The sequence below is a fragment of the Littorina saxatilis genome, linkage group LG9 (genome assembly GCF_037325665.1).
Source record: "Littorina saxatilis isolate snail1 linkage group LG9, US_GU_Lsax_2.0, whole genome shotgun sequence".
In the NCBI taxonomy this organism is placed as follows: Eukaryota; Metazoa; Mollusca; class Gastropoda; order Littorinimorpha; family Littorinidae; genus Littorina; species Littorina saxatilis.
The window spans coordinates 38,877,787-38,895,605 of NC_090253.1; the positions used below are offsets into that span (position 1 = coordinate 38,877,787).

Genomic DNA, 17,819 nt, shown 5'->3' on the forward strand with positions numbered 1-17,819 from the left:
AAGAGAGGTACAGAAAAGCGTGCTATCCTTCTTAGCGCAACTACTACCCCGCTCTTCTTGTCAATTTCACTGCCTTTGCCATGAGCGGTGGACTGACGATGCTACGAGTATACGGTCATTGTGAAAAAATGCAGTGCGTTTAGTTTCATTCTGTAAGTTCCACAGCTTGACTAAATGTAGTAATTTCGCCTTACGCAACTTGTTTTTTATCATACAATTTCCCCCTCACCAAGTGAACAAAAACGAATAAAAAGTTTACAAAATGACTGTTTTTTAACTGAAATATCGAAATTTTTAGTCAAGGGCAGAACTTGCGGTGAAGTGTGCAAGATGGGTGGCTTCCCCTATCAGGGGTGGGACTCTCTTGTGATGACAAACGAAGAAATCCCTTTTTCTATGGGGTTTTGAGGGCATGCTCCCCCGAAAATTGTTTAAATGGAAAATTAAAATCTGTACAATCTGGTGCATTCTGAGACTAAAATTCAACTTGTTTGGATAAGGTAAAAAAAAAAGACATTCTTCCTCCCCCCCCCCCCCCCCCCCCATACAAAAAAAAAATCACACAATGGTAACATTGTAATGGTGCATACTTACGTAATGAACCATGTATCCATAATCCAATACTGGCAATAGAATGATTCAATGTATTTAAGCACAACATGACTATTAGTTATTGGGAGTTTTCAGTCAGCACAATTTAACTCTCAAGCCTCCAGTGTTCTGTTCCATCTTCACTTCTTTCTCTATCATTCAGTCAACAAGTTATAGATACTGTGATGAAATGGGACGCGAAAAAATAGATTACTCCAGCGGAATTTGTAAATTGTGTCCGCGGAAATCCGCGGAAAAGTCCCACGATTGCCTATTTGATTTATTTTGGTCTATTGAAATTCTTGATGCACCCCATTTGAGATGCAAAATGTCTTCCAACATGTAAACTGCACAAACATATTATTGCAACAAATTTTGCACCTAAATTAAAGGATGAATTCCCGTGTCATTTCATTCAAACTTTCTATGCCGGTTAAGACCGTTTACCTTTCCGATTATAGATTTCTTTTACACGTATCACGTGACTGCCGCTCAAATAAGGGTACCCCCAAAATCAACCTAACAAAAACGGAAGGGACCAATTAAAAATCTTAAAAAAAAATCAGAATCAGCAAAACTTTGCCACTTTTACATACAAGTCAGTGAACGATAGAAAATACAAAGAAAATTATTTTGAATCAATGCTTGAAATTTCAATTTAATATAGATTTTTGAGATTTTTATTGAGCAAACTCATTCATTAATTTGTAAGCTTCCTAGCTGAAATTCAATCCAATAGTCCAGACTGAGGCAAAGATTGCTTGACCAACATTTCAATAATCAATTTGAGTAATAAAAAAAAAGACGTTACCACAGTGCAACCTCGATTTTTGCAAAAAGCCGGACATGACGTCATTACCCATTTATTAAAAAAATAAAATAAAAAATTGCGGGCATATCATCTGGAAAAACTTCCGTGCAAAGTTTCATAAAGATCTGTCCACTAGTTTTACTGGAATTGCTACACACACACACACATAAACCAGCACCTTGTGTGGTTACTGGTCTATGTAAAAACAACTTTGAAAAATGCAAACTCATCATTAATTCTTTACCACTAGTAGGTGTTCTGTGTGCATATTGGTTTTAGCCTTTTATCAGACCTGTAAGCCCTGGGAAAAAGTCTTCTGTAAGTTGAATATGTTGCTGAAGGTTGTTCCTCTATATTTGTGCAGAGGAACAGAGACATTAGCAAGTGGTTGTGTGGTTAAATTATTTTACCGGCACAGAAATAATCAACTTGTTTGGCAATTTATTTGATGATGCATTCCTTTTGTCTTCAAGGTAATACATGTACCGGCATACAAAACACATATCACTGATACATGTGCATGCATCTGCATGAAAATGTCTGCAGACATGCATATGTGTAAGCTAATGAATTGATCCAACTGATCAATTAAAGCCCCCACTCCGCCTCACATGAGGTTTATAGAATGATGACATTTTTCACTTAAAGTTAAAGCCCCAGTCTGCCTCAAATGGTTTACAGAACGATTTAAATCTTCTCACGAAAAAAACAGTTCTAACCTTATGGAACACACTTGCAATAGCATTTAATAGCATTAAATGACACAGTTTGTTTGAATGGCTATTTAACTTGCGTAAACCACACACCAGATTTCGTGGTTTATTTTACCCCTGAGCCATCGTGAACCCATATGATCCACTTTCCTTTTTTTCATTATTTAGTCGTCAGTTTGTGATTTCAATGCGACTCGCTGTATCTGCAGAAAATGTGTCTACTTGCGAAACACAACCTTATGTGAGCTGATTCCGGGCTCCATTTTTTCAAACTTTCAAAACTTCGAATTGAACTGATCTTGTCTTGATGAAAAAAGAATTCTTATATGATTTAAGAATGTTTGTGTAACAAGCTGTCAATTTATTATTTTGATTTTAAAAGTTAGTTCTAGCGCCAAAATGAGGCGTCCGATTTGTCTCATTGTAAATCCGTTCTGACTGCACAAAATAAATTCTTTAAAATTGCTTGCTCTTTACGGAGGGCACCTAGGATTTTCTCAAGCAATGAGTGTTTAAACGAAAGGGTGTTAGTAATGTGTGTAAAAGCCTGACAGTATCTGTGATCAGAAACTCATGGTTTACATGAACTTGAATGTGCCTTGAAACAGCAGTACCAATCTTATGGAACACACTCGCTATAGCATTTAACAACATTAAATGACACAAATCACTGGAATGGCTGTTTAGCTCACGTAAACCACATACCGGTTCTCGTAGTTTATTCAACCCCCGAGCCATCGGGGTACCATTTGACCCTGATTTAAAATTATATTTTTATACATGATCAATTGAGGCGTTTGTGGTATCAAGACGACTCTATATCTGCAGTAGCATGTTATATTTGTACCTCTGCATCTAAAATACAACAAATGACTGACACGATCTGAGTGGCAGCGTCTTCAAAAAAACAATACTCAATCTACACTAGCACAGCAACAAACGGTAATAAATGCTCGTAATCTCAGTCGACCAGCATCTTAAAAAGGGCAAAGTTGTACAATATAATTTGGTTTTGGTACCCTACTTTCCCGTCATCAAATGAAAAGAGCTGCCAGTCAACCGAGTCACCCACCTCGCTTGACATACACGCGGGCTCCTTACTTTGAAAACTTCGAACTGTACTGACTTTGTCTTGATGATCAAAGAATTCTTTCGTGTTTTAAGTTTAACCATGTTTGTCTCACAAACTGTCAATTTATTTTTTTTTATTTAAAAAATTAGGTTCAGCGTCATAACGAGGTATTGACTCACGTGGTCTATCGGCACGAAAAAATTTCTCTAAAAAATTTCTCACTCTCATTGCAAAGCAGCCAGTAAGCAGTAAGCGTTCAAATGAAGTATGTTTGCCCTTTATCTAAAGGCTGTGATCAGAAACAGATGGTTTACGGGAGGCAGAGTCGTCCTTTAAAAACAAATCATTGTAGAACTAGAAGATAATCCAAACACACTGCATATGCAAATATTTGTTTTTATATGCACAAGCATATGAATTATGATCATACACATAATTATGATCACATATGTGTGTGTGTGTGTGTGTGTGTGTGTGTGTGTGTGTGTGTGTGTGTGTGTGTGTGTGTGTGTGTGTGTACGTGCACGTCCGTTATGTTATGTTATATGAAGTCTTATATCGCGCGGGTATCTCCAGACTCGGACTCAAGGCGCAGAGATCTATTTATGCCGTGTGAGATGGAAATTTTTACACAATACATCACGCATTCACATCGACCAGCAGATCGCAGCCATTTCGGCGCATATCCTACTTTTCACGGCCTATTATTCCAAGTCACACGGGTATTTTGGTGGACATTTTTTATGTATGCCTATACAATTTTGCCAGGAAAGACCCTTTTATCAATCGTGGGATCTTTAACGTGCACACCCCAATGTAGTGTACACGAAGGGACCTCGGTTTTTCGTCTCATCCGAAAGACTAGCACTTGAACCCACCACCTAGGTTAGGAAAGGGGGGAGATAATTGCTAACGCCCTGACCCAGGGTCGAACTCGCAACCTCTCGCTTCCGAGCGCAAGTGCGTTACCACTCGGCCACCCAGTCCTCCCAGTCCGTGTGTGTTTCCATGTGTGCAAAGTCTTTCGAATGAGACGAACAACCGAGGTCCCTTTGTGTACACTACATTGGGGTGTGCACGTTAAAGATCCCACGATTGACGAAAAGGTCTTTCCTGGCAAAATCGTATAGGCACTAGATAAAAAATGTCCACCAAAATACCCGTGTGACTTGGAATAATAGGCCGTGAAAAGTAGGATATGCGCCGAAATGGTTGCGATCTGCTGGTCGATGTGAATGCGTGATGTATTGTGTAAAAAATTCCATCTCACACGGCATAAATAGATCCCTGCGCCTTGAGTCCGAGTCTGGAGATACGCGCGCAATATAAGACTTCATATATAACAAAGACTCGGTTGGTTTAAGGTAACCCGACCGACCCTATTTTTTCCTACCGACCCTAAAAATTTGTTGTCATGTCTAAAAAAAATATCAACTTTTGGCACATTTAACCTCCTCGACTGAATCTTTCTTTTTTAAATAAAAAATAATAAAATAAAAAGCCGACCTAGTTTGGCCTTGCAGGGAGTGGGTTCTATAGCTATCACATCTTGTTATAAAACTAGATTTGGTGTGACTGATCTCTAGTTTAGAATTAGTGACAGCATTACTCATTGCCCTTGTCCAGACACCTGCTTCAAAATCAAATTCAAAATCACTTGTAAACAAAAATACAACAACAACAACAACAACAAAAGTAATTCAAAGAAACAGTACATTATAAAATCACACACATGTTATTATGGTTTTAGTCTCGTGCATGTAGGAAGAAAATAATAAAACAACTCGTTTATAAAATGTTGCTCCCTGCTGGCATAATAGACATTAAAATACTGTTGAAACAGCATTGACTCACAATTTTAAGCACTAGCCAAGAAGAACATGTTGTTCTGACGCGTGTTTCTTTCAGGCTAGCCTCTCGCGGAGCTAGGAAGCAAGAGTGAATACGAAACGGTTTGATGGCTAGCTACGGAAGAATTAAACACCATTGGTTGATACTGAAAAGATCGTCTGCACTGTTCGGTCAACGGCGACGAAGAGCCAATCAGATTGACAGCAATGCGGCGGCCTTTTTTTCTTGAGTAGCGAGCACCTCCAAGGAAATGCTAGCACTCTCTCGCCAAATCCTAGCGTTCCTCACAGCGAGAAATGCCCAAGAAACGGTACTTCGCCAATTCTCGCCTCAAAGAAACAGGGGACTGTATCAACCATGGGAATATCTGCTTCAAGTTTAAAATTAATACTAATAATAGCAATGCGCTGTAAAAATAGACACACAATTAAGTACACATATCAATTGGTAATATTCAAAAAAAGTGAAAAGATAGAAAATGAAAGAAATGAACATACATGCTCAGATCTAGAAAGTAATATGAAATCAAAGAGCTACTTTGATGACATTATTTATGAAATAAATGTAAATAAACAAAACAACTTCATAATAAGATGCTAGGCTCTTCATAAGACCACCAGCTTCATTACCAGAGCTGGACTCCAAGTTTAGCATTGGCGAACGACAAGAAGATAATAAGATGCTCATTAAGAAACTTGATTACTTAGCCATCTACTGCAGTGGTTTATCGCATGATCTCATTCTTGAAAGACGTTTGTGATAACGAAAATTGACATGTGATTGAAGATCCTGACAACATTTTCGTTTCACTTTCAATATATATGCAGACGATGTTTTTGGGATGCCATGATACTTACCAGCACAGAATCCAGATTCCGCCCACGATGTAAATCACAGTCAGAAATATATTCGCCATTTGCTGCCTAATATTTACAACAACCGGGTCAGTGTCTCACATCATGACCATATTGAGTGGGTTTGAACTCGCCTCTCTTCGCTAAAATCTGCAGGCTGCCATCTTGCGCCGAAGTAGGTCAAGGACCATGTGACTGGAGCTGGCCAATCATTGAGAGTAATCCTTACCGCCTTGTTGTTGCAGAGAACGAGGCGGCCATATTACCGTGTCGACATATTATGCTGAGCATCTAATAATGAACAACATTTTCTAAATCTATGGTCAGCTGTGTACCATAGCAGCAAAATTGGATATACTGTGGGGTGAACAAGACATGGAGTGACCATGAGTCACCCAAATCCGACTGGAAACGGTTGTACTTTGGAGGATTGCTACACCAATCTCTTCGTTTTGGTAAGTTATGATTTTAAATAGGACTCTATCTGTTGGCTATTGTTAGAGATGTAATGCTCTGGTATGTCGATTTGCAAACCCTTGTGATAATATGTTCAAGCCAGTCTTTTAAATTGACATGCTTTTCAACGATGGTAGTTTTCAATCGCATATACCGAGGTGTAAGTGTGCACGTGAACTGTTGGAACCAAATGTCACCTGGCATAAAATTCTTATCGGTGTTGAGCAGGAGTAGGGGAATATTGATCTGCGTTTGATAATAAACCGAGCCAACGAACCTCAGAGAATGGTACATGTCAGTTTGTAAAAACAGGATTGCTTTGTTGTTCATTTATAGTGCTGTTAGATGCATAGGACCTGTTTTTTTCTGTTGTAGACGGACATTTGTGGAATAAAATGGCGCCGGCTGATTGTGGATAACGCGGCGTTTGACCAGTTGGATGACCCCGTGCTCATAGCTTACACAAAATGCATTCAGAAGGATATCCTGTGTGTCTGGCGCCGTGTTCTGAGAAATTCAGAACAGCAGCTAAATCCAAGCGACCAGCTGTCGTACAACAAAGAGCTGTGGGTATTCTGGTACGGCGATCCGCCAAGCTTTTTGAACGACGTGCTGTGTGACCCGAGTTTGAAAGGTGAGTGCTCTGTTTTCTTCTTCATCCTGCTTAGTGGCGGAAGGGGCATTCTTTGATCGGCCGAACGGGTTTAGCATTGCCTCGTGAATAGTGGCTAATCGAGAAAAGAGACTGGCTAGAGAAAAGTGGGAGGTGGGGGATGGTTTGGCGTCATTAGTATTCTGTCTGCCTTTTGACAGTGTGTTGTGCTGGTTTATTGATTTTGCCCCACTGTGGCATTTTGTCTCACATTGTGGTGGGAAAGAGGCAAGGAGAGGGGGAATTGTAAGCGTGTTCGGTCCTGTGTCATCCCCAAGCTTATCACTGATTTACAAGTATCATGGTTTTGCTAACTGTGACCCTTCCACGAGATCCCACTGTTGGATCTCTGTTTAGGCAGCTCTTGGAGGCCTTGCCGTTTTGTTCTCATTAGGTCGCTGGCAGCAAGGCAGACAAGTGTCAGGGTTTGTTGCGGCAGAGGGGGAGGGTGCGTAGAAAAAAGAGAGCAGTTGAGGGGGGGTGACCAGCCTTGTGGGGCATGGCAGAGCCAACTGTTCTCCTCCCACCCCTCCTGCCGCCCTCCTCTCTCCAAACGCCAAGTTGTTTATTGTTGACAGTGATCACGCAGCAGCATTGGCAGGCAAACACTGAGCTCCAACCTCGGGCTCTGTGTTTTATCCTGCATTGCAAATTTAGGTTCACATTTCGCCCAGTGCAGGCATGCAGGGAATTCTTCTCTTTTCTTTTCTGCTCCCTACAAAGTGCTCTTTCCCCCTCCTGGTTTGATGTTCCAGCAAGACCGACAAAGCAGGGAGAGAGGGGAGTTAAAATTGGTTAGAGAGCAGAGAGGGGTCGCTTCAGGTCTGACAGGGGGATGCTGGGAGCCAGAAGAGAGCGGGTCAATTTCTTTGATTGGCAGAGACCGAAGTCATCAACCCTGCACTCAATGAGAGCTAGATGGGGGGGGGGGGGGGGGGGGGGTAGTAGACTTAGGAAAAATGGGAGAGGGAAGAAAGAGGGGGGGGGGGGAGGGACACAGCTATGGCGCTTCCCTTTCCACACAGCGGAAATGCAATCAATTGGGATTTCCACTTTATCTGAGATCAGAATTTCATTGATCTGGTCTGCACTTGGTGTGGAGCAGGAAGCTGTGATGGAAGAGAGAATGGTGGTCAGTTTGTGTGTGTGTGTGTGGGGGGGGGGGGGGAGTTGGTGGCTGATCCACCGTTAAGTCAGACATGCACAGCACTGGCTCTGTGAGCTGCTGGCACGGGAACTGGATGCATGTCACTAACTGTGGCATTGACCGAAGCCTGATGGTGGGACATGGTTGTTCTGAAGAAAGTCATTGGGGTCCATTGACACTGGGAGTGTGATGGTTGATTGTGGCTGTGAATGTTTTTAGTGAAGAGGTAAATAATTTTGGCACTGGCAAAAAAGCACATGTGATGATGTTGCATGTTATCCCTAACTCAGTAACTGTTATTGCAACATATTACATACAGCTTCTTGATCTTTAATCCAAATTTGAAGATATTATGATCTGCAAATTCATAACTGTGTGCCTCTTTGTCAGCATGTCTGCAAGTGCAAGTTGTTTAAAGAAGTAAAAATATGTCTGACAGACACTATGGCCATAAAGTGAGAAAAAGAGAGAGATAAAAAAAAACCTGACAAGTCAAAAGGTTTTGTTTTTTAATAAAGTTTTTTTAAGATTCAGAAGGTAAATGATCTCATCTGCGTTTTACAATTTAGGCCTTACACAGATGCATGTATTTGTACATGTATCATGCAGGTTGGTATTGTTTTCTGTTCAAGCCAAATCTTGCGAATCTGTCAGAAAGCATTGTTGAGTCAGGAGTGTATCGTCTTTGGCATGTTGATGGATGCTGTTGTTGACATTGTTTTTACTTTTCTGCAGACAAATTTTTTTTTAAATGAAATGAAAAGGGATGTTTGGTCAGTTACTGGGGGGGGGCACATGTGGCGTTCTATTGGCTTTAAATGTGCGAGCCGTGTTCCCTGGACGTCATTATAATACTATGCAGAAGCTTTCCTTGTAAAGTCTGCAAAATCAAGATCTTTTTTGTAAAGATTTTTTGGGTGGTTTTTTGATTGGTCAAAAAAACGGTTCCAGGATTTGGGGGGGGGGGGGGGGGGGGGGGGCTAGACTGGTCTGTCTTGGAACCGGAAGCACTGAATTTTGTTAGCATTATAAAATGTAACTTATTAGGATTTTTTTTTCTCACCCAAATAGATCTACAGCCTTTAGTCTTCATGCAACATGTGCTCTAAAAGAAGAGTTCGAAATAAAAAGAAATGCATGTAGCAAATCTAGCATTGCAAGTGTCCATTTATAGATTCTCTGCAAACCACGGACCAAATGAAGTGTTAGCTATTGCTGAAAACGCATATCTGGTTTGTCTGGGGACTGTGCTTATCGTTTCTTAAAGTTAAAGAAGGGTCCATGCTAATCATCAAAAACTGGAATCGACTTTAGTGATTAACTTGTCTTAGCTGCTGCATGGGAGTCAAAATTAGTGGTCATGGTTGCCCATCAATTGAGAAGCTCTTCTTGCAGTTCTTAATGTGTGTAATTGTTGCAACAAGTGGTGATGAGTGATGACATTTTCAGAAGTGGAGCATGGAACATGGGACAGAGATAAAGACAGTGGACTGACCTATGAGTGCCGCACACTTCTCTTCAAAGCACTGCACAACTTGATTGAAAGGTAAGTCAGTAAATAGTAATGTGCTCACCCTGAAGTGAAAAAATACTCTCCTTTTAGACTCACCTGAGTGATGAATGGGTCTTAGTAATGAGCTGTGTCTGGCCGGCCGGCCATGACCAAAAAAATTAAAGTTGAGGTTATCTCATACATGTATTTCAAGGTCTCAGGAGTGGATTATAAAAACTTAATATTTAGGTTTCTCGGATGCTTATAAAGGTGGAGCTTTAAGCTATTCCACACTTCTAGGGGTTGATGACCTCCCAACATGACCCAAATCTTATTGACCCTCTTCAAGTTCAGGTATCACACCCAGGTAGCGTCATAAAATGGAATATTTTTTATTTTAATTTTTACACACTTCTTAGGTTTGACGACCTCCCAACATTACCAAAGGCATGGTTGATCCTCGTCAAATGTCATGGTCACACTCACAGCAGTCATGTTCGGGTCAAAATATGGAGAAATTTTTTTTTTAAATGGTTTTAAAGCTGAAGATTTGAAATCTCACACACTTCAGGGTTCAATGAATTTCGAGTCATGAACCAACTCTGGTTGACCTTAGATTTCCAGGTCACAGTCAAGTCAATTTTTTGTTAAAAATTATACATATTCAACTTTGTTTTGAAACAGAACCCTCATGTTTCAAAGTCACAGTTGGTTTCATGGTAGGGCAAGAAAAATCAAAAGTTATTCTTTTCTTACTTGCTTAGAAGTTAGATCATTGAAACTTCCAGCGGTTTTAGGATTTGGGGACATGAGGACATGACTTGAGCCTGGTCATATTTTGAGGTCACGGTAGGGTCAAGTTTGGGTCAAAAATGATACAATTGTCATTCTCTTCAATGTCTGTTGAGCTAAAGCAGCATATATTCTGTTTCTGGTTCATATTACTTATTGGGGTTGAAGCTTGTAACTAGAGAAAAGAAATAAATCCCTTTTAACTTGAATCACCATTGTTTGCAGAGATTCAATGCTCTAGTTGAGCTGTATTTTTGTCTTAAATAATTGCTCTGCTTTGTTCATCCTCAATTTTTCATGACGGTAGGTGTACACATTTTGCACAGGCAAACAGAAGTATGACTACATAGACCGTTTTGTACGATCTTTCTCTCTAATTTGCAGGGGTGGGATTTCTTCCGTCCCTGACGGATTTCCATCCCAGGAAAAATGTTGGAATTTTTTTTATTTTTTACCTTTCTTAAAAAAAAAAAAATTTTAGGGGGGTTTTTACCTTAGAGGGGCACGGGTAGCTCAGGTGGTAGAGCACTGGACTTGTGATCGAAAGGTCGCTGGTTCGAATCCGGGCCGGGATGGACACAGGTCAACCTTATGTGCAGACCCAGAGACGGTATCCATCTCACTCCCCCGTGTCACCACAGTGGCACGTACAAGACCTTGGTCATTCTGCCATAAGTGCAGATGGCTGATACCACCTAAACACGCATACACCTGTGTATCTCATCTAAAGTCGTGTTAAAACCTTGGAACATGCCCCTAATGGCTTTGCCGTGAGGGCGTAAAACTTGAATTTCTCTTTTTACCTTTTTTTTTGTTAATCCCTGGCAGCTGTTGTTTACACTCCGTTCTGTGTACAGAAGGTCAACTACCTTTCACCATTACCAAATTGACCAAATTGAGTGACATGTAGGGAGCAGCTATGTCATGTCATCCTGGCAAATGTTATGAGGGCTTTCTTGCGCCAAAAGTTTGAGGGCTTACTAACTAGTGAAAGTTACTAATTTTCACAAGAAAATTACAATTATGACGTGAAAATGTTCACGTTTTAATTACTCATTTTCACGTGTTAATAACTAATTTTCAAGTGTTAATGTCTAATTTTCAGTTTTGGCTCGCTTCCTGACGGCTTACTTGTGCCAAAACTAAAAATTAGTAATTTTCACGCATTAATTACTAATTTTCGTGTGCCTCATGACTGTGGGGGCTCGATGCGCATGCGCGACTGTTACGCCGGCCAGAGCGAAACATCCTTCGATTCGAAACTTTTCTGGTCCATAGTTCTTTAATCCGATGCAAATTAACAATGAGAGCTGAGCGCATGTGTAGATAACCGTGACATACAACTGTCTGTCCGACAACTTGTTGAATAACGAATTCTATCGAAAGATATTTGTGAAAGTGTGTGAGTCTCGACCGAAGAGATCCGTCTGCTAGTGGTCGGACCTTTAGCACATGTCCGTCCGACCGCCATTTTTCCTCTCTCGGTTGGAACTTTTTTGGATCGATTTTCCTTCACTAATACACCACAAAGCAAATTTATGAGTGTGGTAGTGGAAACAAATATGAGGTACGGCTGTCTGCCCGACAACTTGTCGAATAAGGAATTTTATTGAAAGATATCTGTGAAAGTGTGAGACCACAGCCGATCAAAAGTCCGTCTGCTATGAACAGCTTCGATTCGAAAGTTTTCGGGGTCGATTATTGTTTTCTAAGATACCCAAAACAACGTTTAAGGAAAGAGCTATTGCAGAAAACTGTGATATGCATCCCGTCGGATAACTTGTTCGATAAGGCCTTCTATTAAAAGATATTTCAGAAATTGTGTGAGTGATGTTTGCCGCACGTTGAAGCCTCTCAGTGCAGACTCTTAAAATCCGACTACTGTGACCGAAAATGACTCAATGAGGCAAAAATGAAAATTAGTAATTAACACTGTTAACCCTAGGTTTTGGCACTAGTAAGCCGTCATAGAATGTGGCATCAAGTTTTACGCCCTCACGGCAAAGCCATGAAGGGCATGTTACATGGGTAAACCCGGCTTTGTATCAAAAATCAAAATGCAGGGGAGGGGGGGGGGGTGGGGGTGTAGACAGCTGGCTGGCTGCTAGAGGAGAACTGAAATGGGCTAGGGACCGGGTTGGGTCGTCTTGGGTCAGTGCTGAAATGGTTACTTTGTTGGCTGTTGGCCGAACGGACACCCGGGCTTCATATTTTTGCATGCATGTATTCGTGTTTCCAAGGCCTGAGGCTTTTGCTGTAATCCTGGGATTTTTATCGTGCGCATGAAATTCAAGTTTTACGCCCTCACGGCAAAGCCATTAGGGGCATGTTCCCGGGTTTTAACCCGACTTTAGATGAGATACACAAGTGCATGCGTGTTTAGGTGGTATCAGCCATCTGCACTTATGGCAGAATGACCGAGGTCTTTTACGTGCCACTGTGGTGACACGGGGGTGGGAGATGGATACCGTCTCTGGGTCTGCACATAAGGTTGACCTGTGTCCTCCCGGCCCGGATTCGAACCAGCGACCTTTCGATCACAAGTCCAGTGCTCTACCACCTGAGCTACCAGGGTCCCCGGGGGGGGTGTTCTGCTCACCCACAACTTTACATACCCCACTTGCAGGGATTCAGAGACCTTAAGTGGTGTGGTAGAAAAAAAATGGTATTCCTAATCTGTGAACTAGTGGTATTTTTATTCTGATACATTGAGTCCTTTAGAAAGTTTGCAAGTGAAACACGCTTAATTTAAACATATTTCTCTTTTAATTCAAGCTATGATTCAACAATAATTTTAGAATATAACTCCTGAAATGATGAATTGAAAAGCAGCATCAGAAGACTGTGTATAGCATTAGCAAGGGATATAACTCTGGTGGTTTCTGTTTTTGTCAAAACCTTCTTCTTTTATAACCTGAACAGTTAGCCCTTTTGAAGGTGTTAAATTCCCCCCGCGTGTTAGGGGGAGTCCCATATTGGATGGGACGAGAAAGAATTTACCCGATGCTCCCCAGCATGTCGTAAGAGGCGACTAACGGATTCTGTTTCTCCTTTTACCCTTGTTAAGTGTTTCTTGTATAGAATATAGTCAATTTTTGTAAAGATTTTAGTCAAGCAGTATGTAAGAAATATTTTACAAGTCCTTTGTACTGGAAACTTGCATTCTCCCAGTAAGGTAATATATTGTACTACGTTGCAAGCCCCTGGAGCAAATTTTTGATTAGTGCTTTTGAGAACAACAAACAATTGGCAAGTGGCTCTATTCCATCTTCCCCCTTTCCCCCGTCGCGATATAACCTTCGTGGTTGAAAACGACGTAAAACACCAAAGAAAGAAAGGTGTTAAATTGAAACAAACTGACTTGAAACTTGTTTCTCATTTGGTTCAAGCTATGGTTCAACAATTATTTGAGAATATATTCTATAATATATACCACCTGCAATGATAAAATCGTAAGCTACAAGTAAAGATGTGTAGTACAAGGGAGGTGACTGTTATTTTCTGTGTTTGCTTTGTTTGCATGGCAATTTTCCTTTAATGCAGTAAACATTTGTTTTAAACAAAGACAAAAGTAGGTGATGAAATCAAATACCTTCAAGTTTACAAAAAAATTTAATTATGTGCATCTCCAATTTTAAGTTTTTGTTTAAGCCGCTTCTAAAGCCCTTCTTGAAATTTGTTTACCACTTGTTTGTGTAGACCCCCTAGCAAGAGTGATGCAACCAAACACCTTCAAGTATAGAGGTTTTTGATTTTGTGCATTCACACACCCCCCCCCCCCCCCCACCCCACCACCCCCCCAAAAAAGTGTGTACTGTTTTCAGTTTTAAAGCCAGGAGAGGCTTAAATAGCAACTCTTGAATTGCTAAAAATGCACTTTCAGCTGGTTAGTTACAAAAACCTTCAAGTAACTGTTTACAAGATTTTTTACTTTTGTGCATCTCCAATTTTAAGATTTTGTTTAAGCTTATAGGAGCTTCTAAAGGCCCTTCTTGAAATGTGTTTACCACTTGTTTTTGTAGACCTCCTAGCAAGAGTGATACAACCAAACATCTTCAAGTATAGAGGTTTTTGATTTTGTGCATTCTCTCCTCCCCCCCCCCCCCCCCCCTTATCCCCCCTCCTTACCCCCTTCTCTCCCCCATTTGTTGTTGTTTTTGTTTGCTGTTATCAGTTTTAAAGCCAGCTGAGGCTCAAATAGCCCCCTCATGAAATGCTAAAATTAATTTTCAGCTGGTCAGTTACAAAAACCTTCAAGTTTACAAGATGTATATATTACTAGATGAATACCCGCTTCGCCGGGAAGAAGTAGAGCCGACGCATTGTACGCGATTGACGCCACACGAAGGAAGGGAGATAAACGCGCAAAACACTGGAGAAGATAAGGAAGAGTTACTGGGAATGGATGTACAGAAAAACCAAAATCGGTTGAAAATTTTCATCGACCAGATTGTGTCCGGGGTCTTCCTGAATATGCCCACCAAATTTGAAGCAGATCCATCGAGAAATTTGGCCGTGCATCGCGAAGTGACACCGACAGACACACAGACACACACAAGCCGTATATAGATATAGATGCATCTCCAAAAAGCTTGTTTGTTCTAAAATTTACAAGTCAGGAGAGGCCACCTAGACCCCGGCCTTCCAAAATGTTCAGTCCTGGCAACATTTTGGGCTTCCACCCATAAATTTGGTAGTGGAAGCAATTGGGCTTGGCTGAAAGCGGTCCTGATCCTTTACATTTTGCCTATGTCACATGCGACAGTCTTCAAAAATTAATCGGCATAATCATGTCAGCAAGAAACGCCAGATTTCTAAAAGTGGAATAAGAGTTTATTGGTTCTGGTTTTGCTAATCCAACTTAATTTTTTTAGTAGCTACAAGAGCGGACATAATTTAAAGAAGTGTTGTTATTTACTCTTGCTAGTTGTGAAATCATGTAAAAGTAAAACTGATGATACTATGTCTTTGCAGATGCTTACTTTCCAAAAACTTTGTTCGCCTTGGCAAGTGGTTTGTGATGCCACAGGACCACTCTACAGGAGACAGAAGGTGAGTGATCGCCATCTCTATAGTTGAGAAAGTTTTTTTTATGCTCCTTCATAATCTCCACCACCACCATCCACCATTTTTTCTTCGGTTGCTGGTTCAGGGACAATGAACTGCCAGTGGGTCAGGCACTTGTAGAAAGAAACGAGCAGAAATGTAAATACTATTTAAAGTATTTTGTCTGGTACAATGTACATTCTGATCGCCTTATCATAAATATTAATGTCAGGTTGTGAATGTGGGTTGGTTGTGTTGAGTAGTGACAAGAGAGATCCAAGTTATATTTATAAGTGAATGTAAAAGGGGAAAAAATGCAATCAAAGGGGTTTTGACTGAGAGGTTTGATAACATATATATGGTTTCTTCTTCGTTGTTATTGTGGGGTCAACGGCAAATGGAAGTTACAAAAAGGTTTCTTTACTGATTGTGCAGTTAAAGGTCCTTGTCTACATTTTTATTCCGAAATCGCCATTTGACCATTAAAATGCAGAGTCTATTATCTACAAATATCAACAATACACCCCCTTTCGATCAGGAAAGACGAAGCCAGTGTAGCCGTTTGAAAATTCATTGTAGTATTCTAGCGTAGTACTCATAGTAGGATATCCTTATTTGGAAAATGCCAAGCGCAAAACTCCTCTCAAATCCCGTGCGTTTAAAAAAAAAGCGTGGACAGCGCTCCAGTGTCAAACTGTTGCTGCACTTGTTTGGGCGTGGCTATAAGCACAGTGACATGAATGAGTGGTCAGTATTTTTAGGCAAAGCACATGTTCTCAGCAAACAGAAAACAAAATATTGGAAGCGTGAGTCACGCTACCCACAAAAAAAAATAAATAAATTACATATATTTTTTTTTCTATAACTTTTTCCCCCATGGTTCATTCATCATTTGACATAATTTTGTATCGAAATCTAACCATAAGATTATTGAAAAAAAGCAAAAATGTAGACGACCACCTTTAAGATTGAATGAGAAAGTGCCCATTGTGCATAGATTTTCTACTGTCAGAACACTTTTCTATGTCTAAATGAATTGTGCTTAAGTTTCTCACCACCTGTTACATGCTTAGAAACAAATGTTTGCATTATATGCATGCATAATCAGAGATGTCGTTAGGCGTCGGACATAGGACATAGACCGATTAAAAGGCTCAAATTTCCGATTCACATAGCCGCATTGCGGTCAGATGTCCTATCGTTTTCAACTGAGCGCGGCCAAGGTCCGATAAGAACTCCATTCCTTTGGACAGCGCGATATTTGATAATTTTCTTTTCGTGATAGTGCTGAAGTTTTTGGTCCTTTTTGGCTCACGTAAGTGTAGCCTATGCGATGCTAACTTTTGTCTGTCTGTGCGTGCGTGCGTGTGTGATAGAAACTTTAACATTTGACTGAACACCGAAATACTAATTTTACCGGGTTATTATCCAAGCAACAGCTTCAAAGTATTGAAGCAATGATCAACATTTCGTCGGCACGTATGTAGATAAAGTGTGTATCCAAAGTGGTTGAAAACGACGTTAAACACCAAATAAAGAAAGAAAGTGTATCCAAAGAAAACGGGTGGTGGTGGGTTTGGGGGGGGGGGGGGTAAAAACAGGTGACTGGTTTGTGTTGTGTGTGGTATGTAGACCAGGTCAGGGGTCAAGGTTAGGTCAGATCGCGTGAAGGATTGTGGTATAGATTCACTTCTCAGTTCTAACCGAGCTGCATTCGCCGATTCGGGGAAGACGATTTCACATTGTTCGGTTTCGTAGCGGCACCAGAAAAAATAGATAAAGAAGATACCAAAGGAGATTTCCTACAGGTTGATCTGCACAGAGTGTTTTCAGTGTCTGCACGAGGAAGCGCTGTCGAAAGGGCAGTGTCGATCTCAGTGGCAGTCGTGTCCCCGTAAGTAGGCTACAGACAGACAGATCTAGATCTAGCGTCTCCCACTCTTGCACCGTGTCTATGCTTACTGTATACATGTGTGACGCCGGAGTGATTGAGTTTGTGTTACTGTTTGTCGATTTCTTACGGGAGCCTTGAAGGCTTCGCCTCTTGTTTAGGTTGTTTGTTTCTTTTTTGTGTGTGTCCTGTTTGAAACAAATGTAATAAAACAATATACGCACACAATGTTGGTGAATATACTGATATGTGTGTTTGCACATGATAATTTTGTGTTTTGCACACAATTGTAATGTCAGATTAAAATGTCTGAAAGCAGTCAAATGTCCTATTGATGCCAAAGAGTTCAGGACATTTGTCCTATAGGTATGAATTTGTGGCAACATCCCTGCATAACTAATTGCATAATCACTGGAGAACTGATGTGAAAGTTTTCATTGAGCTTATTATT

General features: G+C 40.7%; 2 protein-coding genes across 4 annotated transcripts in view; one reads left to right on the forward strand and one right to left on the reverse strand.

Annotated features, from left to right (window-relative positions):
* The window catches only part of LOC138976007 (protein hobbit-like), a 138,413-nt gene extending 132,348 nt beyond the window's left edge, over nucleotides 1-6,065 (reverse strand). For both annotated transcript variants that reach the window (XM_070348798.1, XM_070348797.1), the window contains exon 1: nucleotides 5,896-6,065. In XM_070348798.1, the coding sequence (XP_070204899.1) occupies nucleotides 5,896-5,954 (59 nt within the window). In that variant the 5' untranslated portion in view covers nucleotides 5,955-6,065. The remainder of the gene's footprint in view (nucleotides 1-5,895) is intronic.
* A 75-nt stretch (nucleotides 6,066-6,140) lies between these two features.
* Nucleotides 6,141-17,819, forward strand: part of LOC138976016 (mediator of RNA polymerase II transcription subunit 13-like) — a 64,141-nt gene continuing 52,462 nt past the window's right edge. For both annotated transcript variants that reach the window (XM_070348804.1, XM_070348805.1), the window contains exons 1-4: nucleotides 6,141-6,347; nucleotides 6,724-6,982; nucleotides 9,597-9,693; nucleotides 15,406-15,483. In XM_070348804.1, the coding sequence (XP_070204905.1) occupies nucleotides 6,279-6,347; nucleotides 6,724-6,982; nucleotides 9,597-9,693; nucleotides 15,406-15,483 (503 nt within the window). In that variant the 5' untranslated portion in view covers nucleotides 6,141-6,278. The remainder of the gene's footprint in view (nucleotides 6,348-6,723; nucleotides 6,983-9,596; nucleotides 9,694-15,405; nucleotides 15,484-17,819) is intronic.